This window comes from Tinamus guttatus, unplaced genomic scaffold, assembly GCF_059628265.1.
Source record: "Tinamus guttatus ecotype Peru unplaced genomic scaffold, ASM5962826v1 Tinamus_guttatus_pri_ptg000456l, whole genome shotgun sequence".
In the NCBI taxonomy this organism is placed as follows: domain Eukaryota; kingdom Metazoa; phylum Chordata; class Aves; order Tinamiformes; family Tinamidae; genus Tinamus; species Tinamus guttatus.
This window is the reverse complement of record NW_028288990.1, coordinates 1,187,550-1,213,083: the sequence shown is the minus strand read 5'-3', so window position 1 is coordinate 1,213,083 and position 25,534 is coordinate 1,187,550. Positions and strand designations below refer to the sequence as shown.

The window sequence follows — 25,534 nt, the reverse complement described above, 5'->3', positions numbered from 1 at the left end:
ATGATAAATTATAAATCTGCATGTTACCTGTTACCAGTTGGTATGTTTGTTTATAGTATTAAAACAGAGGCAGCAAATCCAGAGATGTAACTGAAAGCTATTCTGGTTTGCACATTTGCTCTACCTAACTGATACCTCTGATTTATCTGCTTAAAAGTGCAAAACTTTGAGGGGAGAGAGGGAATGAAGAAATGCATAAGCTGTTCCATCTATTGATCATTAGTATTTAGGTGGTTCTTTGCGTTTCAGTAGTTGGATATTCACGTGAGAATTAAAAACAAGCAAACCTCCATGGATGCAATATCACCTCTATTTTGAAAACAATTTATAACTTAAAAGAAAAATGAAAATGTATCACAAATGAAACTATATATAGCAAGAGTTGTTTAAAATTTGTGTGCTAATATGTTATGAAGGAGTGACACTTCTTAAAAGCAGCTAACCCCTTTAAATGAGATGCACTTCTCAGAAGCAATAGACTGTTGTGGGTAGTAGCAAGACTGAAGGATTTGAGTCCAGTTATGTTTCAGATATTGCTGTTTCCACGTTATTTCCCCTTTGCTAAAGGAGAAAGCAAGATAAAAATGGATGAAGTTTAAAGCAATTTTTGCATTCATTGGCAAATTGTAGCAGAAAAAGATGGTAGAGACTCTGGAGTCTTGTTTTATGTTCAAGCCTAGTATTGCGGAAAGGAAAAAATGCGGGTTTGGTTTTGTTTATACCCAAATCATGCACAGCACATTAAAGTGTTTTTTGTTTGTTTATTTTTACTTATCTGTACTGTTTGTTCATGTAAACTCAAAGAGGCTGCAACAAGATGGGACTGCACTTGAGTTCTGGAGATGCTGGCACACACCATTTGTTTATACTGGACACAGATTAATGTAAAGAAAGAAAGGAAGGATTTCCTTGGGATGGGATTAATGGAAGGAGGAATCTTTTTGGCTGGTTCAATTTCTTATTTTAAAACTGCAATTGGTCTTTAATTTTCTTTGGGTATTTTGTGTCTCTTTCATACCGTAACATTGCCTTTGAAATCAGTCTTTCCTTTTCACCTCCTTTTTCTCCATGCCCCCAGTAAAACAGTTGCTTTTACTGTTTCTTGCAGTTCTGTAAAGCTTTGCACTCTTGATTTGAACCCTTTTAAAACTCCTGTTTCTTCATAAGCTTGTATTGACACCTACTTTAGAAAAGTCTCAGGTCAGTCCAGAAGAATGTGCTGCTGTTGAATAGGATAGGAATTGCTCTGAAGACACCCACGATGGTCCCATACTCAAAGCTATCGCTATCTATTCTAGTACAGTTTCTACAAGTGCTCTCTTAAAGGAATTGGGCAGCGGAATCTGGCAAACAGCACTGCATCTGATTTGGAGGTTGCAGGTTTGGGGACTGAGGGTGGAACTCGGCATGGTGATTAACCAGCTAGCTTGCCTATGGACTGCGTTTTTGAAGGAGGACCTTTGTTTTTAGAACAATATGGACAAAATTCTAGCTTGTTTGCATGAGTGAAGCCCCATCCAGTTCCATTTCAGTGCTGGAAAGAACATTGTCTTTGCTTTGCCCAGTTTTCTGAATCTTTCTATCTGTTTTATTTCTTAATATGTCTGTATCACTGTACATATGTGCAGGCTTCTGGTTGTTTATTGAAGAATAAACAAGAATAAGGTTATCGAGTTAATTACTAAATTTGTTATTCTTAAATGCATTTAATTGTTTGATTTGTTTTTTTCTTTTTAAAAAAATCACTTGATTGTCTAAAGCAACCCAAAATATTAGTTCTTCATTTACCTTACAAAGGAAAGATAATACTCTGAATTACACTTTTGGATGAAGTCTCCAACTACAAGACCTATTACCTCTTTTTGATCAGTGTTTCACAATATTGGGTGAGGATTTTGTGAAAGGAAATTCTGATCAAGAGCTCAGGATTTGTCAGTCTTGTTGCCTTTATAGCTTTCACACAGCCCATCTCAGTGCTGCAGATAAGGACGCAAAGGATGGTCTCAAGGCCAGATGCTATTGCTTCCTTGGTAGATCTCTGTGGACACTTGTGTTGGTGTTCTGAGGGAGCATCCTTTTCAGGAGGACTTTAGCACTAACGGTCACAGGAATGCATGGGATTTCTCAGCAGCCCGAGCTTGGTCCTTGGTCTGAGGAGCTGCCCACACAATTCAGTGCTCTGGCCAGGAGTCTCTAGTCTGGTGCAGTATATGGATCGTTCCCTGGCATTTGCTTTACTGGTCATCAGAGAATAGGCACCTTGCAGAAAATATGACAACGAACTTCTGCAGCTTCTTTATATTTTTTTATCCTGAAATTCTTTTATGCTGAAATGACTGTAGAAGCAGGCTGGAATCTAGCATGATTCTCGTATACACGATTGTATAATCTACTAGACTAGAGTCTTGCTTCCTTGTGACTCTTCTGTCTGGGCCAATGCACCTCCAATTAGTATCTGAATGGTGACATGACGGAGTCAAAAGGATTAGAGAGGGGGTAGTCAGTGATGAAAGATAACTATCCTTGTGGAAATGTCTATTAATTCTACACTAAACTTATCTTCAGCATTAAGAAATGGGTGGCTATTTTTCAAAAAGTTAGTTTTAAGTACTTAAATTCTTCTGGATTTCCATCAAATCTTTTTGACTCCAAAAATCCATTCTTCCCATCTCTCTCAGGGAAGCACTGGAGGGATAGGTAAACATACTTCATTTTGTGCCTCTTGATAAAAGTTCATCCTATTTCTCCCCTTCCTTATAGTGTCAGTTGCTGATGTGTATCCCTAAGATTAAGAATAGTGGAAGTTTTTTGGTAGTTGACTAAAATGCCCAGCTCTCAGAGTTGGATATTTCATCTTGCTTAACTAAAATCAACTGAATGTTTCTTTACTTAATGACTTGTCCCTCTGCACATTCTTTAAGAACTTTATTTCACATTGGCCTTCTCTTCAGATAGTGGTTTTGCTTTGACTTGATGCAGCATAGTTTGTGATCATAGTAAGTAGGAATGAGGAAACTGCTGACTGTGGTCAAAGCTCCTTATAATAGAGTACTACTGGTTTTCATTTTGGTTCCTTTATAGTTTATTTTCTCTGCTTCAGAAATCAGTTTTTAATTGCTTTCTCTCACTGTTTCTCTGCTGTTGTGACTAAGGGACTTCATTGAAGTTGCATCCACAGCTATTACTGCTGTTGTTGACAGAAGATTAAACTATGGGTGGATGTTATAGATAGCAGCAAGTACTTCTGCAATGTGGAAATTGGCAGCAGAAGCTTTTGGGGCTTGGCATGATAGTGCTTTTGAGTTTGGGGAGTGTTTTCTTTTTTTCCTTTCTTTATCACTTGTTGTTAAAAATCTGAGAACAGTCAGAGTCTTGGGAACTTTCTGTGGGATCTGTGGGCTAAAGACTGTTATGCTGGAGCAGTAAAGGGCCAGAAGAAGGAAGCATCCAATTAGTTTCTCCTCTTGGCGCAAAGGCATTCTGGCAACTAAACTAAGCTTCTGCCATCTTTTCATGGGATACGCATGTTTTACAGTAATAAAGGTGCTAAATATTATATTCTTCTCAGGCTAAATATTATGAGTTCTTCCTATAATTGTGTATTCTGACTGGCCATATACCAGAAGATACTTGTGTCTGCACATTTTGTTTCTCCAGAAGGGAAATACAAAAAAAAAAAAAAAAAAAGCTTGCCCGAGCGATTCATGTAGGTATTTTGCATGCAGACTGTTGCCTTAGAAATAGGCTCCAAATTCAAGTCCCTACAGCCCTATATGAAGAGGTTTAAAGATCTGGCTTTTGGGCATAGGCATAAGTGCCAGGAGAGATTTTGAACGCTTTTGGAGACATTCTCCATAAAGCAATCTTTGAATATTCTAATAAAATGGAAGAGGCCTGTTATCACTACATCCATGAAAAACATGGTCCAGACAGGGTAAGGAACTAGAAAGTAAGTGGTCCATCAGTATTTGCCTTGTCTCTCTTTTGCCTTAGAGTAATTTTTCAACCTCTCTGGCCATTGTTGTTGGGACATGGAGTTTCAGTGTTTTCCATGCTAAAATAATATATGCCTTCTGACCTCTGTGCGTGTGGTTATGTCCATCATCTTTACCTTTTTTCTTACTTGATTCATTATATGGACAGAAGCATATGTCTTGCTTCTGTCTTTCCTGTAACTTTCCTTATTCAGAGTTTTGCTATTTCTATAATCAGTTTTCTCACTTTAAGACAATCTCAATGACAAATTCAAGGGACATGAAGAACCCCCTATTCTGGTTGGCTGTGATGCTCACAAAGTTAGAGCAGTTCTCACTATTTGGTGAGCGAAACACTCGCAAAGACAAAGTAAATCTGCCTTTTGCTTAAGAGGGCAATAAAGTGTGACTTATTCATGATGGAGTATCATCTTATTTCCCTTTGACCTAGCAGCGTTCAGAGGGAGGACAGGAGGACCTCTCAGGGACTAGCTATTTAGGAGTGTACGGAAGGCATGTCAGTGAAAGCTTTATGTATAAATGGAGTGTCATGCAATACATACGGCAGTGAAAAAAACAAGTTCATTAGTGCGAGGAGAGAATAGACAATGCCAGCTGATTTAGTAGTTCTTCTGTTATCAAGTAATGCCTTATCTGCCAGCATTTGGAAAGAAAACTTGTCCATGGGTTTCATGTGGCCAGGAGTCACCTCTCCCTGGGATTCTCTGGTCTCAGGTCTCTGTCTGGGAATGTCTGTTAAAACTATGTTAAAACTATTCTGGGTTTATAGGAGATAATAGGGCATAGATATGAATGTTAATATACTTTTTTGCATTTCACAAAGTCTTTCACAAAGTTCAGTGTGTGAAAGTATACAGGAGGAAATTAAATATCATGGTAATAAACGCAGAGTTATTTCATGGATCAGAAACTGGTGTTATCAGAACTAAGACACGGATTTCCATGTAATGAAAATCCATACAAATCCATTGATTTGGAATAGACCTATGGTATCATTTAAAGTTTAACTTATACATTTATTGATGGGAAAAATACGGAAGCAACAAGATCGTAAAACAGGTTCTGTTGGATAGGCATCATAATACAAAAAGTAAATTCGATAAATGAAAGATAATGCACACAGGTGAAATCATTAGACTTTTTGTAGAAAAGATTTTGAATTAATTGGATTGCTTTAGAACGAAGGTTTAAAGCTATTGCCGGTGGTTCGTGGATTATTTTCACCAGCAGTCAAAAGTCAAGCAGTATCAGAGAATGCTTGAAGGTAATATTAATGTACTTACCTTCTAAATGATTGCACTTTTTTTTTTCCACTCTGTATATTAAAAAATAATTTAGGAGGAAGAGAAACGCTTCCTCTTTCAGCACTATTCACTGTTGTTATCTCCTAGTCACCTCCTTACATTACAAATTTTATAGTTTTTCTACATACACGCTTTCTACAGTTCCTACATGGCAGCACATCGAATGCTTTACAGAAATCCAGTTAATTTAGCTATAATTCATTTCCTTCATTTAGAAAATCTGTTAGCTTATCAAATACAATTTTAACATCTAGTAAACTTTCACATTTTATCTCATTTTGCAAGTGCTTCTATCTTTAACTCCTTACTTTCAGAATTGTGCTAAAGCCTGGTGTACTGCTAAGGGTAGACTAAATAGTTTGGCTCTATTGTTTGCCCCACATACCTTAAATAAAGTTGTTATATTTTCCTAGTCTTTAATCCAAAACCTCTGTGCTTGCTATTTTAAAAATCAGGGGTGGAGATCATCTGTCTTGCCTTCTGTCCCATAAGTTCATTAAGTGATATGTATGGTACTTCCTTTTGGGTTGTAGAGATTTACATTTCTATAGACACATTCATACTAGCCAGTCCAATCTGTTCCTTTGGGTTATCATTGTCAGCATTATTACAGGGTGACCTCCCTTCTTTCCGTGGTCTTGTTTGTTTGTTTGTCTGGCTGAAGAACTTCTTGCTTTTCATTTTAATTTATTTGAAAGACCTCTTTTGGCTTGAGTTTTTGGCTGCTCTTGTTGTATGCTTAGGATTTTAATCCTGAAAAATATTGTTTTCTTTGCTAATAACTTGTTTTTTTCTCTATTAATCTCTTCTGATTCCAAATACCTGCAGTAGAGTAGCTATTCAGCCTAACAAGTGTCTCTAGTAAGTCTGATTTCCTGGGTCTTTTTCTAATGGATTTAATTCTGCCTATTTTTTGGTTATACACACCTCACTTTTAATATAACTTTATTCGTGAATAAAAATGGAGATTTATCTTCCTATTCTGTTTGTGTGAACCACATCTAAGCCTCATCCAAATGGTGTTATTTTAAAAAGCAACGCCCTTTAAGACATTATGAATTTTTTCTGTTCTTCAGTGGTCTTTAAATAAGGAGCCACAGTGATACCCAAACAAGACGCTGTAGTAAGTCTCTTTTCATAAAGTGGTTTCAGTAAAGTTTCCCAAGTCAACTGCTTAATTTGACAGTTTATCAGGTTTTTCTGTCTGTCAGATAATGCTATATAATAATGCTTCTCTAAGTCTGCAGACAGATTTTCTTTTTCCTCTATTTTTTTTCATCTTGGATATCCTGGTGAAATACAAAGGCTTATCCTTTCTTAGACTTGATAGATCCTGTAATTAAATTCAGATCTTGATAAAATGTGTGGTATGGTTGTCATTACTTGATCACAGAAGCTATAATACCTTGCAGTTAAATACAGCAAGATGGCACAATGCATCTGCTTTAGAAGAAGAAAGAAAATGTCAATGAGCAGCTACTCAGAAAGAGTTGTTCATAAATACTAGAATAAAGAGGTATCTGTTTGTTTTCTTTCTTATGGCAAAGGATGGTGAATGTACCTGTTAACCATAATTAGGCATGGGGAAGCATGGAAATGTAGTGTCTTAAAAAGACCCCAAACTGTGGGGTTTCAAGTAGGTGGAAGGAAGTAGAAGAGAGCAGTGAAGAAAGATCTCAGAATGAGACACGGCAAATGTGTGTCACAGCTGGTTCGTCCTGTCCCTCTCTTCAGAAAGTACATTATCTATTAATAGTTCCTTTCAAAGTCGGATCGCAGAGGATAAAATATTGTCAATGCGTAGGGATTATTTTGCACACTTTTTGGTTTGACTCTTACAGACGTATGTTTTGCTTGTAGCTTACAGTGTTGTATTGTTGGGTCCGGTATCCGAATTGACAGGGAGAGAGAGACAACCACCATAGATTTATATTGTCTTTTATTAATAGAAGAAAGATAATAAGTATTACCAGCTAGCTGAGGTCCGGGCTTTCCCACGCAAGGGTCGCACCACAGACCCCGACCACTTCGGGCGTCCCTCTTTTATACCATTCTTACCCAAGAGTGTTCCCCCCTCCCGTTTTCCTGTTTTGCATTCTTGTTAATGTTATCTATTTTGCTGAATTAAAACATCTGGATAAGCAGCCCTTCTATCATCCTGATTGAGGGCAGGGCACCCTAACCCCGCCACCTATCAAGGGTCCAGACCTTGCCATGAGCAGGGCATCCGGACTCCGCCAGTTATCATGGGTCCTTGTGCTCTAAGACTCAGCTTATTCTACATTAGCTATTTAACCCCTACAGTATCTTGTCCAACACAGTAGAATAAATAGAGGCTGAACAAGTGTCATTAGTTAAAAACAAAAAGTTGTGGATCAATTTTTTTTATCAAGTACTTTTAGCTACTCTATATTTTACTTTGCAGTGTAATATTGATACCTCTGACAAATATATTTTGAGTTATCGATTCTGTCATTCTTCTTTTCTTTCCCAGTGCTAGGACTGTGTTGTCAACGTAGAGTCACGTTCCTCTTTGTCTCTTTATACTCAACCTGTTCTCCAGTAGGCTTGCTGCTGTCTTATTCAGGATTACTCAGGGTTTTGTCATGTGCATTCTGTGCTTCAATCACTAAGCCAACCTGTTGTCTACTGACAAGTAAGATTACTTGTGTGTTACAAATATTTACATAAGTGCTTAACTTTTTGGGGCTGTGCCCCTTGTTGTGGGCGCCTTTCTTGATGGACAAACATATGCTTTTCCTCTGACTGATGTTAATGCTGCTTTACTGCTAGCTGATACATCATACGAGAGTACAGCGTGACATTGTGATGCAGACACTTTTCATTAACTTCTGGGGAAACCCTGAAGTCAATCTGAAATGGGAGCCTTTCTCACGACAGAACAAATCAATGCTGTGTTGAGCCTTCCAACCAGATAATCTATCATATGAAAAACAAAATTAATTTTTCTGCAATGACATTGTAGTTTAGGTGCTCTCTGAATACAAGGTTTTTTATTATTATTATTTGGGGCACATTTGTACATGTGCCACCAGGTGAATTTTATTGGTTGAGGTGTGGCAGTAGAATAGTACTTTATGTCTTCAGGATAGGAACTTCTATTAAACTAACTAATTCAGAAGTAGTCACTATAATTCACACTGCAGCAGGGGAAATGGCAACTTGCTCTGTCCTAGGTATGTTTTCAAGAGGCTGTCTTTCTTCCCTTTGTATCATATAAGCACAGGAAAAACAGGTAGTATTCCAGCAATTATGTACATCCATCTCTCCATCCTGTCATGTGGTTACCTTCTTGCAGTCTTAAGCCTGCTTGTTTAAAAAAAAAAAAAAATTGAGCCTGCAATATCCACACTTTGAAAATAACTTTTTATTTAATATTTCAGATTTCTGATTAATGTCATCTCTGCTGTATTCAACTCTACACCATTGTTGTGTTATAGCTTGCATTTATAAATAAGTTCAGTGTTTTCCAGGAATGAGTTTCCTTGACCCTTGCAAGGTGTAGCAGGCTGCACTAAACCAGAGGGTCTTTTGTGCACGCTTCCGTGCTTGTCAGCAAGAGTGAATGGCTCATATGATTTATATGCCTGAGTATTCTTAGGAGCTTCACAAGAGTTAGATTCTATAATATGCGCCTTTTCAAGTAAGTCTCAATCAGAAACTGAACATCCATCACTATCAGAGGTGCAATACACTATGAACCACGTCCTGATTTCAACCCTTCAAAAGCAGGAGTAACTGAGTTAAAAACACTGAGATTATTTGCTTGTAAATTGGTACGATTGAGATGCAATCGTTTTGTTTTCCTCAGCAGACCTTTTCTGAGTTAAATGGCTTTTCTGCTGCAGCAACAAGTTCAGTGGATGTTAAACAGCTGAATGCTGCACAATACTGTCAGGGTTAAGTATACATAAAGACAAATTTGATTTTCATGGTTTATGGAGTTGATGGACATTAATAGACTGCTGGTTTAACATTTTAAAATTATAGCTGCATAAGAGAAAGAAAAATAAATATGTCCTTTTCAAAAGAACAAACTGTACTAAAAGTTTGTCTTAACTGTAGCTGGCTGTGGGAATAAACCTAGAAAATATACCTCCATTCCAGAGCACAGGATATAACAAAGCCTCATAGCAATTTTCAGTCAGAGGATTCATGAGTACTTTACTTCAGGGTCCCAGTCCTGCATTTCATTCTCATGCAAATTCCCTTTGAAGTCATCTGTGATCTTGTTTAAAATACAGAATCAGACTGAAGCTATTGCTATGGTTATACCATCGATTCCCAAAAAATGTCATAAGATAGTGTACATAGGAAGAATTTGGGCAAAGAATTTGCAGGATGTCATTCCCCTCTCCTCTTAATTGCCTGGGTGCTCTGGTGATCATAGGTATCCTGTGTTGCATAAATTCTTCATGAGTCAAAGTACCACCTCTGCGTGTGTGACTGCTCTCTGGAGTTCTGTGGTGCTTGCTCCTTCAGCCAACCTCCTAATTCTTCAGCATTGCCATGTCGCGTGTTGTGATGACTTTGTGGAGCCTGTAGATCACAACCACAATTCACATTGTCCATCTTCAAGCTGACTTTTTTTTTTTATAGAATTAGTCAGCAGTGAATATAGTTGTTATTTTCACCAAACCGCTTAATGTAAAGCACCCAATATTGCATACAACAAATAGTTATCAATGATCCTCCTTGGTATCAGTGCCCTGGAAGTCTGCATGACGTCATTGTTGTTAATGTGTGGCTCATGCAAACTGGTAAATGACAGCAAGGTCAGGGCAATGATGCTGCGTGAATACAGTCATTTAAGAAGCTAATGTGTAAGGAAAGGTTGACTACAGTAGTGCCAAGGTGTGGGTCTAAGAGCAAGCGAGATGGTTTTGGCAGGAAAACTAGGGACTCTGACATGAAAATGCAGGAGTCTGAACAGTCGCTCGTGGTCCCATCTTCCATGCTGCTCTGCATGAAGCATCGTTAGATGCTGTGACAGAAGGGATTACGGAAACATTTTTTGTGTGCACAAAAGGCTAAAATTTGTGAGGATTTTGCCCCCTTTTGCAGAATTTTGAAACCAACTTTGGAATACAGATGTTGAGGTTTGGTGTCCGTGCTTCTATGGAGAAGAACTGCATATGTAAAAGGGGCCCAGGAGAGGTTCCATCTCAATTGATTTACAGTGCCAAAAAGAAAAAGAGATTACTTGATTTCTTCAGCGGTTTCTAGAAAGTTATAGTCAGAACGAAGTTCTGGAAGCTCAAGCCAGAAAAATTCAAGAAGTAGAGCACGTGATTTCAGCAGTGAGCCTTGGAATTCGTTACTCTAAGATTTCCTTTCCTTAAGACCTGTTAGAGCCCATTACTGGTTATGAATTAACCAAGCAATAGTTTTATGGGTAAATACAGGATCAGGCCGGTCAATATTCATATCCTGTGATATGCAGATCAGATCAGGCCTATGTCTATGTTAGGTCTTTTATCAATGTAAGAATACGTAAGGACTGAGCTACGCATCGAATTATATAGGTGTAACTTCCCAGTAATTAAACAAGTCATGCCAGAAAATAAGAACACACTTCCAGATATAATTTGTGTGCCAAGAAATAGTGCTGTCCTATGGAATAACTTAAAACATGTCATTCCTATTGAATTAAATTAAGAACATGTTTGCAAAAGAGCAGAAAGTGAATACTGGAAAATATTATCCCCCATCTTATCTTTTTAAGCTTTGTAGCTAGGAAAATGCTTATTAATTAGTTGCTTGCTCAACCATTTTATCTGATATCTTACAGTCTGTTGCACATATGTTTTGACCAGCTGACTTTCATTAAAGAATATTCTACAGAGTAGGCTTGCATACAGCTTTTTTAGCTGAGCAAGAGAGATGAACCATGTTGCAGAAGTTTGTCAAAAATGGAATGTTATCCTTACACTTTCCTTATCTGCCACTGCCCTGTGGCCATGGTGACTAAGAGAGTTCTGTCAAGACATATACTATGACCATTGTCAAAATGGTGGTTTTGCCTTATGCTTTTTTTGGTAGTAGCAATCTATTCTGGTAATCAGACATATTTTAATCTTAATTGCATATGCTTTAGATGTAGCCTTGATAGGTTTTCTTTTAGGCTGTAATATTCCACCTTGGAAATAGTGGCAAACGTATGCATGTATTAATAAGAGTAACAGTTGTAGATCAAGTTGTCTTGTCCCATTTAAACTATTGATTTCACTACTTTAATGTATAATGGTGATCATGGACCATGTGCTTCCATCTTAGAGTTCTGATCTTTTTCTTAAATGATATTTATTAAACAGCAATGCTATAATATTTTATTAGAAGGTTGTTTGCACATTGTAGCTGCTAATGTATTATCTGTTTAGAATTAGTATTTATTTAATGGTTTATCATGCCAACCATATAAAAATAAGTTAAATAGCATATTGCATTGTATTTCACTAACTTAGTAGTGCCTCATATCATTTGAAGCTACTAGAATTCATAAAGTTGGGAACCTGACAATACCTTTATCTCATTTCTTTAGCATACTGAGTGTCAGTCTGTTTTTGAAAAGGTCAGCTAGTTTCCCGAGGGGAAAAAAAGTGAATGTGTAAATTGTGCTAGCAGAGCTATTTTCTTTGAAAGGTTGTTCTTTTGCCTATTTAACATTTCATAACTACTCGAAAGTAGAAGTAAAGTCTACCTTTTTATAACTGCATTGGCAAATGGATTTTTGTAAAAGAAAATGAAAAATGAAGTATATTGACAGCTGATTAGTGATTACATATTTGCTTGCAAATTCATGTAGACTGAAATTGTCCAATAATGATTATTCTTTTCATTTTGATGTTTCAACTCAGATTAACTGAAAATCAAGCCAATAAATTTCTACTTACATGTCAGCTAGGTGGCAGCTCTAGGTTATCCATTTAAATTGTAGCCTTGCTAACTGTAAAACTCCTCACATGGAAATGTGTTCTGGACAACGGCTTAAGGATTTGGGGTATTGTGGTAAATCTGGTGTGGGTCAGGTCTGTGTGCTAGTGGAACACACTGAAGTGGACTGTGTAGGAGAGGTTCCTGTCAGTCTGTCTCACACTCATCCTCCCTCCCACCTGCTTTGTTTGTCAGTGACACTTCCTCCCACATCAACACAGAGTGAAGGAGGATAGGAGAAGTCATGAAACAGAGCTCAGGAAAGTGATAAATGTGGTATGATAACCATGGCTTTCCTCCCTTGGGAACATCCTAAACCATAAAAGTAGGAAATTCACTAGAAAAGATTTTAACGCAGAATTTCTTCCTATTTGAGCAACACAATGCCTAACTTTCTTCAAGACAGCAAAATAAAATGTTCACAATAATTCTTAGTCTTCTCAGTTTGTCAATGGAAAGAAAAGACAAAAATAAATGGAAAAATAATTGCAAACACCTTGCAGATTTAAAATAAAGATGAGTTTTATTGCAAAGTAGTCCAGTGAGGCACTAGGTTTTTTTTTTTATTAGAGAATCAGATTATTTCACTTTTTTTAAGACAGAAAGCTAAATCTCTGCTGGGGCTGCTGGGGGTCCACCCACAGTCCTGATGCTGTTGCATGGTGGACTGCTCATTATAGCTCTGCAGTCCTAAAGCACTTTTCCGCTTTTATCTCAGTGAACATCTGTTTCTATTATTTACAGTTTCTGTTTCTGTGCCTTGCCAAAAGCATTTTAAAAAAAAGCATGTGCACAAGTTTAAACCTTTCCATTTGAAATAGATTATTCTTTTATAGTAAAAAGTCTGCAAGGCATAAATATACAAATTGAAATGCCACTTCTAGACAGAGCTGAAAGTCTGGGACTTGCTTTGGCCAAGGGCTACTTTTTTTGCTGCACTGCTGACACTGAACAGATTTTTCTCTCTTAAATGCCATTTTCTATCTGTGTGGGTGCATTTAGTTTCTTCTACTGGGCAAAGCCTTGTCCAAATAATGATCCTCTCTCCTTGTTTCCCTCCGAGAAGGAGCTGCCACGGCCTGGGCAGGTGTCATGTATGTGACAAAGCACCCATGTGCTCCATCATTTTGGGACAACGTAATGGTTAATGCCAGTGTTTTCATGCTTTGCAAGAACCTCGTATCAACCTTTTTAATATTTCGAGCTGCAGTCAAGTTATCCTGCCCTCTGTAAGTGAAGCTTGACGCTGAGTGCTTTGAATTTCTTACAATTTTATGCCTCTGGTAACGTATGTATGTAACTTGTAAGTTACATAACCAAGTGCAGAGTTTAACTATAGAAGATTTTTTAAATTGTTTCAAATAATTTTAATGTTGCCAGTGATCCAGAACTAACCCATTAAAAAAGAAAGGAGAATTTCCCAAAGCTATTAATTTTTTTCAATGAATTCAATAAAATACAATGACCTTTTGGCAGTGTCCTATTCTGTCCTCAGCGCCTGCAGGATGCTTAAACTTAATTGGGAAAACTTGTACGTAGTTAATAAGACCTTTCTTACTGATGGCTTCTGTTCGAATCCTAGATACTCGTGGGGATGCAGGCTAATAGGAATTTAAAATAAGAGCTGAGGACAGTATTTTCTATTTGCCGCTGTTTGTTTATATAATGTGAGTATTATTTCTGTCAAGAAACATTCTATATAACACCTCTTAGCTAGCAAGAACGGAAGATCATCTGGCTTGCTACTTCAGTGAGAGTCAAAAGTGCATGCTGTGTAGTTGCTATCTTAGACCTAGGTAATTTTAGATACAGTAGAGCTGAAATAACCTCCATTTATTAGTTGTTGAGAACCTTTTGAATAAGAACTAGATTACAGCCAGCTTCTGGTTAAATTTCTATAGGAAAAGTAACCTTAAATGCTATGACATGATGATTTAGAAACAGTTCAGAGTCCTTTTACCGTAGAGAACTGCAAAATGTCACTATCAGAATGATGTGGGGCATGGTACTGTTCTTATAACAATTCATTTTTTATACCTTAATCTTGCTCTTTAATGATTTCTATCAATTTTCCTGCCTATTTTAGCAGCAGCCATGCAATATTAGCTCTTCAATGCTGCACAGGCAATACAAAGGATCTTCTTAAAAAGCCTGATAAAAGAATATGACCTTTAATTTATCAGACAAGTCCTGTGTTTCCTTATCTCCTTCATGTTGCTTTTCATCTTTTCTTGCTTGCTTTTGATATAATACACCAATCTCTCAGTGCAAGCAACCCAGCACTGCACAAACCAAGAGAGAGATTGCATTATGGTGAGAAAGGGAGAATCAGGAAGACCACATTCTTCGTTTCATTACTAATTAATCTAGGGAAAAATAATCAAAAACAAAATGGGGCAGAAGATAGTAGATTTGAAGCAAAGGTTCAGATCTCCCTGAAAGGTTAATGCAAGGGTCTCAGTTTCATCATGTACATAGATGATGAATATGATTTAATGCTGGTATGCTTAATATGCAAGCATAAAGCACAGAGCTTGCAGCTGAGCACAAGAAGTTTGAGTACAGTTTGTAGCATTGGTGAAGATGGACTGGGAATCAAGCTATGCATATATCTTTTAGTCAATCTGGGATTGGGATTCTTTATCAAGGCAGCCTAAGTTCTTGCTGTACTATGAAGTACCCGTGAATGGCAGAGTACTTTGCTATGAATACCGCTGACAGTCATTCTATGAGCAGAATATGTTTAACAGGAAAACATACACATTCAAGAGTTTTTGTCTGTCTACATTTTCAACAGAGGAGGAGACCAAAATCACCCCAAGGGTATTTAGCTTTCAGTGTCTTAGGCAAAGCAGAGTCCTGAGAACTTCCGAAAGAGACCACTCTCTCTTTGGGGAGCTAGGAGCTTTAAGAGTTTTTCTGCTGTTGTTGACATGCTTTAACTCTACTGAGTGTACACCTTACCAAAAATTCTTCTTAATAGATCCATTTCTTGAACTCCTCTACAGCCAATGTCTATATAGACCAGTAAGAGTGTCCTCCATAGGATTCTTGAAGCTAAATCCTTGATTGTCCTAATTACAGGGGGCCTTGGGGCATGCTCAAGAGTATTTCAAAGCAGTGTAATTACAATAGGGAGAAATCCCCCAGATTATTTGAGCAGTCCCACACATGCTGCCACTGCCTGAGGCTTTAGTCTGCCAGAATGAACTAATACAAGGCAGTTGATACGGCCCATGCTCTAGTCCTGTGCCCAACACCTTCATGGCCTTAAATGCCTTGGCCAGCATGTCAAGAGCACTTGTGTTCTGGCTATCTTTTGTCAGAGACAATGTGTTTGTTTCTATATTCTGGTTTCTTTGGTTCTTTTTTTCAACTTGGCTTCAACTTTTCAACACCAGAAGCGAGATTACCAAAGAAACCAAATTTGATAACTGTCCCATCAGAACCTGGAACCGTGCTGGTCCCTTGCATTAAGCCATTTGTTGTACATGCAGGATTTCAGTTGATATATACCCCATCCAGTCCTGTCTCCACTCCTTCTTTATCTGAGCAACTCTTCTGTTGCCAACAGGTAGCTATAACATGTGGGAACATGCGGATACAAAGATAACAGTGGAAAATGGTGCCCCTGCTACAATGACTTGCTCTTCCTGCTTTAGCCTATCTATTGTAGTTTTTCCTCCTCCAGATTATAACACTTACTGTTAAAATAGGGACAGAAGGTATCACACAGCCTTCTCTGATCCATTTGGAATTTTTGCATTCTTGGATCAAATAGTGGATAACTGACTCTGGGAGCACTCATCAGAAATACAAGTCAGGGAAGTACCAGTATCCCACAAGCACAGTGATTTTCTGGACTCACCTGGATCACTAGTCCTCTGCCCCATCAGATCCAGTCTTGGTTCAGTTTATCCTCAATCTGGGGTGTTTTGATGGAAAAGGTGATGTTGCTTTGCAGGTATGAAGGTGAGCGATCAGTAGATGGCTGCTAAGTTCCAGATGCTTGTGAATAATAGCAGGGATGTCTGTGAAGGTAGCGGACAGGATTACAGGATGAAATGTGCTGCGGGTTTTTTAGGAGCTATGTTTCGTAGGAGTAAGACTTTTTAAGGTCAGCAGTGGAATGTGAAGTAATGTTTATCTTAAGACACCCCATTTGTGGTACAGCGTGGAGGGGAAGTCTGGAGACACACTCTTGGTGTACATGCAAGCAGGGAGCTCAAGCCCAGATGACCTCTGTAGGAACCCTTGGTCAAATACGGCAGTGTAGACATAGCCACTGAGATACTTAGATGACAGTCAAAGACAGTAATTAAATTTGAATCTTATTATAGCTTTAGAGAATGTCTATATACCAGCTACCGAAAGCTCATTACAGCCTGAGTGTATCATATGTTTAACATTCAATTGAAACTGGGACTGTGACAACGCTGAAAGCATCGATGTATAGCCAAGAAATGGAGCCAGTGCGAATGCCAGTGTTACATGGGCAATCTGGATAGACATTTGCAATTGCAGTAAGTAGCATTTACAGTATCACTCCCTCTTCTGCTGGGGAGAGGCAAGCAGCATGTGCAAAATCATGTGTTACACAAATTTTAAACCAAAGTTTTATGTTTTCAGTATATCCTAACATAAATACATGTGTGCATATATAGTAATTAATATATGATTGGAAAGAGCTTTATTATGGGCCGTTACCCAACGCCAGTTAGGTTGTGCTTTTGTTTCCTAGTTTAGTCCCTGTGAACTGGGAATAGAAGGGCTGTTTGGTCCTCTGCAGCAGAGCCTTCATCATCTCTTCCCATGTTGCTCCTTTGCTTTCAGTCAGATTCCTCCCTGACTGCATCTAGAGGAACGATACAGTTTTCTGCCTTCATCTGAGAAGATTCGTCCTGGTCAGGAGGTTCATGATTCAGAAACAGCAGTGCCAGGATCATGATATGCAAAATTGGAGAGGGGTGGTGTTTATAAAGGGTGGTAGACCTTGGTTTCATCATTTTGTGTTATTTATTTCCCTAACAGATCACTAGGATTAACAATGTGAATTTGTATTCCGCTAAAGGGTTTGTTTCAAAGAAAATATTCTCTAGGCTTTAAGTTGTTCTTCACAGACTCTCAATTTTCAACCTTCTTATTCTCTTTCAAGGATGCTGCTATTTCACATCAATAACTGACACCTTTATTTCAGAGAACAAAATGGAATTACACTCCAGCACTGACAATATAATAAATCAGGTGGGATGAAATACATATTAGTGAAGTTCACATAGTTGGTCTGTGCCAGCTGACCTATAGATACAAAGGTATGATTAAGGCTTTTGGGGACTGTTTCTTCTCAATTTTACCACAAGATTTAGATCTGACTCAAAGATTTGACCTTTGTTGCTCCTCTCTGCTTACCGTGATTCTTGAAATTATTGTTATTCCCTTGAAGGGAGTTATCCCCTTCTGCTCATACAGAATTAATTTGTGTTGTGACAAAATACTGTATATATTTGGTAGAAGAATGAAGCCATCTAGAATTCAGTCGAGGTAGACAATATCACACAGTGCCTATCCTGAGTGATTCATTTCTATCTAGCTTTTTTTAATCAAAGAAATTTCAGCTGCATAACTAAGAAAGTGTCATGCTGCATAGTCACATAGCTGTCTACAATTAAAGTTTAGGCATATAGTTGTTTAGGGATATTAGTTGTTTTTTTCTGAATTTCTGTTCAAAAGCATGCATACCAAAGTACTTACATTTCATAAGGGTTAGCAAAGTAAAAAAGCCATAGGTTTATTTAGAGTATGAAAATATCTAAGTAACCTTCAGTAAAAAATATTTTCAAGAAGTTACAATATTGGTAAAAATAGCTTTAAAAACAAGTTTGAACAGTGTGCAAGGAGTACGTATGGAAAAATCTGTGGATACGAGATCACTGGATGAAGTAAATGAATATAGTTTTACCGAATTCAGTGACCCTATTTATTGTAGTCAACCCAAAACAGCTCTTTGGGGAGAGGCAGTCCTTGAGATGATGTGTGCTTTTTGCAATGTAGTAATAGGATTTTTGTAGCTTTTATGTTGTTTCCATTATTTGGAATGCTGCTTGTTAATTCTGTTATATTGTTTTTTTAATGTACTTGGGTCACCTGTGTATCTGCTAGCTTTATTTATTTCTAAACTTATGTGTTCTCCTCCAAACTGAAGTTGGATAAGTTCCACACCATTTCCTTCCAGCCCTTCCATTTATATTTTATAGTAAAGGAATTTAAGCTAATAGAATAGTGTTAAATTGAGATGCATTTGACTATGCATTTTTTCCGCAATGAGGGATAGGCTAACAAAATCTGGATTTTTTTTTTTTGTGTGTGTGTGTATGTGTGAAACCTTTACAAATCAAAGGGCTCTTTCCTTGCTTTTCATTTGTATTTAGCTCCAGTGGTAAAAGACTGCTGCACTTAGAATAAAACATAATTTATGGATAGAATTGCATTATAATTGCATGCGGGATTCTCAAAAAATATATAACATATGCATTTTATAATGAAATGTTTTCAAAAAAATGTTTAAACTGGGCAGGAGTAAGTTTATGCTGGTGATTCACAGCAGAGTTTCCACAGTCACCATCACAGAGATGTTCTTGAGCAGCTACCAAGTAGAATAAACCTGGTCCAAGATGAATTCAGCATTAGCAGGAGAATTAAAGTACAGGCAAGCCATAGTATTAGAGAGCTAGACTTGGTGACCACAGGGCATCCTTCTAGCAACTGTTCCTAACTTACACCCAGTGGATGGGTTCAACCCCAGAGCATTTAATGCTTTCCTAGTGTATTAAGTTGCAAATCCTGTTTCATTCTGACACAACTTAGAATAATTAAGATCATCAGTCCATAATTTGGTTATTCTTGCGTGCTCCAGGGACCGTTTATTTGTGCAAAATATCTTGCAGTAAACGGTCAGTGAATCTGATGATCGACTTTATGAGATTTTTTCTTTCCATTGTTTTAATGAATTATTTATACTCAAAAACCTCTTTTGAACAATTTAGGCTTTTTAATAAATGACGTTGGACATGCCCCCCTCCTTTTTTTCTTATGTATAGAGGAAAAAAAAAAAGAAACACTAAGAATAAAATCTCAGGATTCATTTGTCTTAAGTAAACCATTTGGAAATGGGACAATCTCTCACTTATTTACTGAATCAACTGATCAAGTCTCAGTAAAAGCTAAAAGCTGAGTAATAAAAATAACCGTCTGTCCAAGAATGTCAGTTGTTAACCTGTGTGTGTGTGCGTCTGTGTGTGTAAGAGACATGACATCTCTAACGGTTTTTTCATGTGCTTCTCCTTAGTCACAAGGAGTTTGTCATATGTGAAGGAACCAGTTTGAGGTCCAGGATGAAGAATTTTGATTTTAAGAATGAAAACGTGGAGAGAGAAAGGGAAAAGGAAAAAAAAAAAAAAAAGGCATTCTGTATTCTCACATCACAAAAGCAATGTTCTGAAGCCTCTTATTCTAAATATTTACTCTTTGGAAAGGAAGAACAAGAAAAGTTTCCCTAAAATATTGTTTTATGCTTTTGAAAGTTGAGAGTAGAGCAAAAATATAAATACGAAAATATATACATATATTTTATAGACATACACGCATACTCTTTAATGCACATAGAAATTCACATGCCATATTGGGAAGTGGATGGGAAAAGGGCATTTCTCAAAAGAAATACGTCAACTTGTGTCATAGTGAACTATAGCCATGTTAAATGAAATGAAGGAGATGTGAAATGGGGTAAGTAACTGTCCACTGAGAAAAAGTATCTGCATAAAATCAACACTGTGTTTTGCTTTGTTTTTGGAACAGAAGCTGTTGCTCCTGCTGTGTCTGGGGGATTCAGTACAGGTCCTTTCCTGCTCCCCCTGGTATGACATGTTGCTGATATCAGTAATAATGGCCCAGGATTGAGTTCCTGAATTTGGGTAGTACTTTGTTTTGATAAATGGCAGTAGGATGCTGTTAGCTTAAATAAACATATTTTTGAGCACTGCATGAACTTGCTGTATGGGATTTAGCATTTCCACTGCAGCTATAGGATGCTTGCTGATTGAAGTCAAAGAGAATTTGAGTAGTGACGTTGATTGTGGAGTGGGACACGAATTAGGAATGAGTGCTTTTTACTCATGTGGATCTTATTTCTCAGGTTCTTAATATGAACCAATACAATGAAAGGAAAAGGTGTTGTTGGCCTGAAATAATATGATTACCAAAACCCTGCATATTTAAGGAAATACTTAGGTTTGCTGTACTCCTGAGAAATGTTTTAAACAGAAGACAGTAATGCATGAAGGGTTTTCTGAAAGGCTCATAAAAGACAAAAATATCTATAATTGGAAATAGATATATAAAGCAATTTTCTAATTAGTCCATTGTCTGATGTTTGTCCGACTATACTGGCCTATTCTGCCTCTCGTTGTTTTACTGTAAGCAATCACAGTTCTCTGCACAGACTAAGAACAGATACAGTTTGCAAGTACGCCAAGTTTCTGTTTTACTTTGCCGAGTTCTAGGTAGCCCCTAATTTATGAAAGCCCAGTATTAATGGCCTCATCCTAAATTTCAAAACCCTGCCATATTTCAGAACCCTGTTGCCTTTCCGTACGTCACTTTTGTCAAAGCCTTGGTGTTCCTTCAGTAGAAGATGTTGTTGATGTGTCCTGTTAGAGTGTACAAATGGTGGATACCCTGATCTGTTCTGTAAGATATATTTGAATCTTTGGAATTTATTTAAATCAAGTGAATAAGAATGTATTTTTTCTGACTAGGAAAAAAGTTATGGAAGGTCTATTTCTAGACAGCGAAAGTAAGTGATGATTAAGGCTTGTGTTCTTCTTTAAATGACTAACCTGGAGCGAGAGGTTGGGTGTCTTTTGAAAAATTAAACCTGTTTCACCTGAACATGTTTAACTAGTTAATAAGAAACTTCAAAACAGACAAAGCCCTGAGGTCAATGATCATTTTTGGTAAAGCCATTCTATGATGTTTAAATTTGTTTTTGGGTCTGTCTATAACATAAGTTTAATAACCTAGCTCAAATGCAGATTTCTAATTTTCAATTAACATAGGAATAATTTTGTTTGCTAAAATAAAATAAATGAATGAATGAAAAGTCGGAACCATGAAATGTTCTAGGTAGCACTTTTTAAAATTCCAAATCTCAAAAAATCATGTGGCAACTGTATAGCTCAAGCTTTAAGTATTAACTTTTAACCTTTGACCTTACAGATTTTAACCAATGAAATGTCTCTTTAAACTTTAAAGGAAACAATGATAACGAGCGCCTGGCGATTGCTAGACAGCGAATTCCATATCGACTTGGTCGAGTAGTTGATGAATGGCTACTCGACAAAGGTAAAAAACATTGATTAAAACTTCAAATAAAAAAATAATTTGAACATAACCAAGTAGTGCTTCATTGTAACACTAATAAACATAAAAAATAAATTTCAGTAAAACTAAATTAAAAGCAAATTTAAAAAAGTAAAATATAGAGTAATATTTGCATACCTGTATAATAATTTCTATACATTTCTAGAAGTACCAGCTGTTTAATAATCTTACCCTGTTAACTTAAGGTTAAAGGGACTGTTAAATATAATCCACTAACTCAACCTATGAACGTACTCATAGCAAACATTAACCAAAAATTATAAATCATTCATAGATTATATTACATGTTGCAGCATCTAAATTATTAACTAAAAATATATGTAGCTACGATATCTTCATTATGGTCCTGAAACAAAAATTTGTTTAAACTGTAGGTATCTTAAATAGTGGGCAATATGAATTGCCAATCAAAATGAAGTCCCTTTAACGTTTGCAACCTTCTAAGGGGATTTTGGAACAAACACTAATTAAACCAGAACTTAAAGTTGTGTGCATGCTTTTTATGAGCAGAAACCAATCTGCCAAAGTGACTGTTCTATTTAATAAGAGTGGTACTGTCGCTGAGGTTTTCTCTGTTTAATGGAAATGTGCCATGATTTCTCCATCGGTATGTGTATCATTTCTGAAGCCGCTTTTGCATCTAAAATCTTTTATTTTAATTGATAGTCTTGCTGAAAGCCAATCAGACATCTATTTTTGAATTCTCTGCCTCTGAGATACTCAGTGTGAACCATGTGTTTCTTTTCAGTGTGTATGACGAAGGAAAATAAACATTCAAAAACAAAAAGGAAACATTTGATTAGAAATGTAAATATTTTATCCACTTATAGCTATGACAGATTACCACATAATACATTCTTGAAAATTCACGTTGTATAGTGACATGTTTATGCATATACAAGCACTGTGTGTGTATATACATATTTTTATATGTGTGTGCATACACAAACTCACATGTACATACTTAAACTAAAGTCCCTATGTATAGCATGGAAAAATCTTTGAAATGTTGACAGTCTTGAAGAAAAAGTAATCTTAAGGAATTGCAAACTGATATTCTTGACACACACCAAAAAGCTTTACACTGCATTCAGATAAAAAGGATAAAAAGTGATAAACGCATTTGCAAACGTATTTGATTGGCATTTTAGCAAAATATCCCAAAATGTGGCAAATTAAGAAAATGCAAATACTCCCAAAATTTATGCATTTCATGGACACCTCATTAAAAAGCAATGAATTATGAGTTAAATTCTTTTCTTGTAGTTTATTGCTCTCATTACTCACCCCATAAAAATTTGTTATCATCCCCATAGAGTATAGAGTTCACAGTCAACATTTTTGCATGTATATAATATTATCTTTGCAGGGCGTCAGCTCACAATCTTCAATAGCCAAGCAACCATAAAAATTGGAGGCAAGGAACGTGGCCATCCATTCCAAGGCCAGCTCTCTGGCCTTTACTACAATGGCTTGAAAGTTTTGAATATGGCAGCTGAAAATGATGCCAACATCGTGATAGAAGGAAATGTGAGACTTGTTGGTGAAGTGCCTTCTTCTATGACAACTGAGTCCACAGCCACAGCAATGCAGTCTGAAATGTCGACGTCAGTCATAGAAACAACCACCACCTTGGCCACAAGCACTGCTAGAAGAGGAAAGACCCCAACAAAAGAACCTATTGGACAGGTTAGTTGGCTTTTGTGTCTTTTGCAAGTGTTTTCTCCTCTTTGAGTACGGTCTCCTACATGGCATTCACTGCACAGATGAAATTATTCCAATGGGAGAAATGCATATATTTCTGATGAAAATTTTGAACTGTAAGTTGCCCTGGGATGTGATTTTCATTAGTGTTTAAATATCATTTTTTTCCTCCTTTGGTGCCTAGGTTAGTTTCAGTGTAGAAATAGAAGATTTAGGAAACTAGAGATAATCTAATACAGTGGTAAGCGGATCCATGAGACACAGAAACGACAACCAGTTTGAAGAGACATCAGGGAGGAGATGAGAAGGCAAAAAGTTGGCAGAGTCTGGAAAAGCGGGCGTTAGCACTTTCTCCTTCCCATGATTAAGCATCTTCCCAGGGAGAATATCCTGGGAGAGGCTGTTGCTGCAATGCGAATAGAGTGTTGTGCCCCCAGTGAGCCTCAGGCTTCAAGTAGGCGACTGCTGTTTACTGTTTTTTGAGGCTATTTGCATCTCATGAATTCAGTGATATATTTAGTAGCTTTCAGGCTTTGTCACTATCTCTGTATAATGTATGGGAGAATTTAATTATCTGGAAAAAAGAGATGGGGAAAAAAGGTGAGTGCATTAAGTAGCTTAATGCCTAATAACTTGTGGGTATTCTGCGTCATAGCATGGAGGCTTTGTGCTTTAAATTGCATCTTAACAGGCCGGTTTCTGGCAGGGAAAGTGCACTGGCAGGGAAGACTCTTTTGCATTTGTTCTGCACTTGAAAAGTTTAGGGGAAAAAAAAAAAGAAAAAGGTCTGCCAAAAACTTTTCCTATATTCCCTTGGTTCACACGCTTGCTTGTGATCCCGCTGTGCCGCTAAGCCGTGGCAGCTCCGCTCTGAGATCCAGAAGTAGGGCAAGGCGCAAGGAAAGCATCAGGGGCTGTAGGGAGGAGCAGCAGCACGCTGTGATGAATGAGGTTAATTTCCCCAGGAACAGAGGAGAGCATACCAATTAGGCTCAGAGGCTGCCATGAAGTTGACTGTTCTCTGTGTAAAGCCACAGTTCTGTGTTTGGATTCCATCAGGGCATCAAACTTGATGCTTCTGTTTTTTGCACTTTATATCACACTGAAAACTGTGGTGACAAGATAAAAGCAATAACACCTTTCACTTTTATAAAATGAGGCAGAAAGTTCAAATTAAAAATGGCTGACTTGTATGTTTAAATAAACACAAATTTATTACAATTTTACTTGCTTACCTAAGGTGCATGCCCAGCCTCCCTCACCTCTTAGCAAGTCCTTGCAAGTCCTCAGGGCAGCCCATTCAAGACAGCTTGGCAGGGCCAAGCTGTGTCTACAACTTAGCATTTACAGTGGTTTTCGTTAGCTAGATCTACGTATTCTCCCTCATAGGATGTGTGTTGGCATTATGACTGTATGATTAGTCAGGGACTGCACTGGATCATCGCTTGCAATCACGCCTGTGATTTGTTTTGAAGGGATTGATAAGATCACAGTGTTAAAGCCAAAATTCATCTGGAGGTTGCTATGTTATTTTTGCAACAAACTCAGACCTAGGAAGATACTAAATTAAATTCAGAACGTATTTTCTTCTCCTAATTAGTACTCATTTTCTTCTTTCCTTAAAATGAAGCAAATTCTGTGCTACTGCCCATAGGACTCCCAGGATAGTCTTGCTGGGTGCTGAGTAATCATGTTCCACCTTCAGGTCAGGGGAGATGAAGCACTCAGCGTCTCATGGAAAATGTACTTTTATTTTCTGTTTCATTTTTGTCCTTTTAAGTAGTTTTCTGATTTGTATTTGTACATAACCTCTCTGAGAGTGCCAACTACACTGACATGCTGTAATGCAAAAGAAGAAATGTTAACCTTCTGGCATTAATTAGGTTACTAAAGCAAATATGCAGTGAATAGCAATTGCTAATGAAAAAAAAACTATAGTAATGCAAACCAGTGCCTGTCTGAAATAGAATAGAAGCAAATGATCTAATCAGAGATTGTTGGCTCCATTTAGAGGGGTCTTGAATTCAGGTAAAGATTCCAATACTTACTTAAAGAAGATCATGGAAATCTCTATTTATAGGAAATGTTCTTTTTAAACAAACTGCAGTGTTAGTACTTAAATTTGAGTGAGTGCTTCTC

At 37.4% G+C, this 25,534-nt stretch overlaps 1 protein-coding gene across 28 annotated transcripts in view; it reads left to right on the top strand.

The window, feature by feature from the left end:
* NRXN1 (neurexin 1) overlaps positions 1-25,534 on the top strand; it is a 601,940-nt gene that overhangs the window by 500,018 nt on the left and 76,388 nt on the right. For 17 of the 28 annotated variants that reach the window (XM_088532137.1, XM_088532139.1, XM_088532130.1 and 14 more), the window contains 2 exons: positions 21,563-21,652; positions 23,061-23,380. In XM_088532137.1, coding sequence (XP_088388263.1) covers positions 21,563-21,652; positions 23,061-23,380 — 410 coding nt within the window. The remainder of the gene's footprint in view (positions 1-21,562; positions 21,653-23,060; positions 23,381-25,534) is intronic. The other 11 variants (XM_088532146.1, XM_088532145.1, XM_088532143.1 and 8 more) reach the window with 1 other exon arrangement.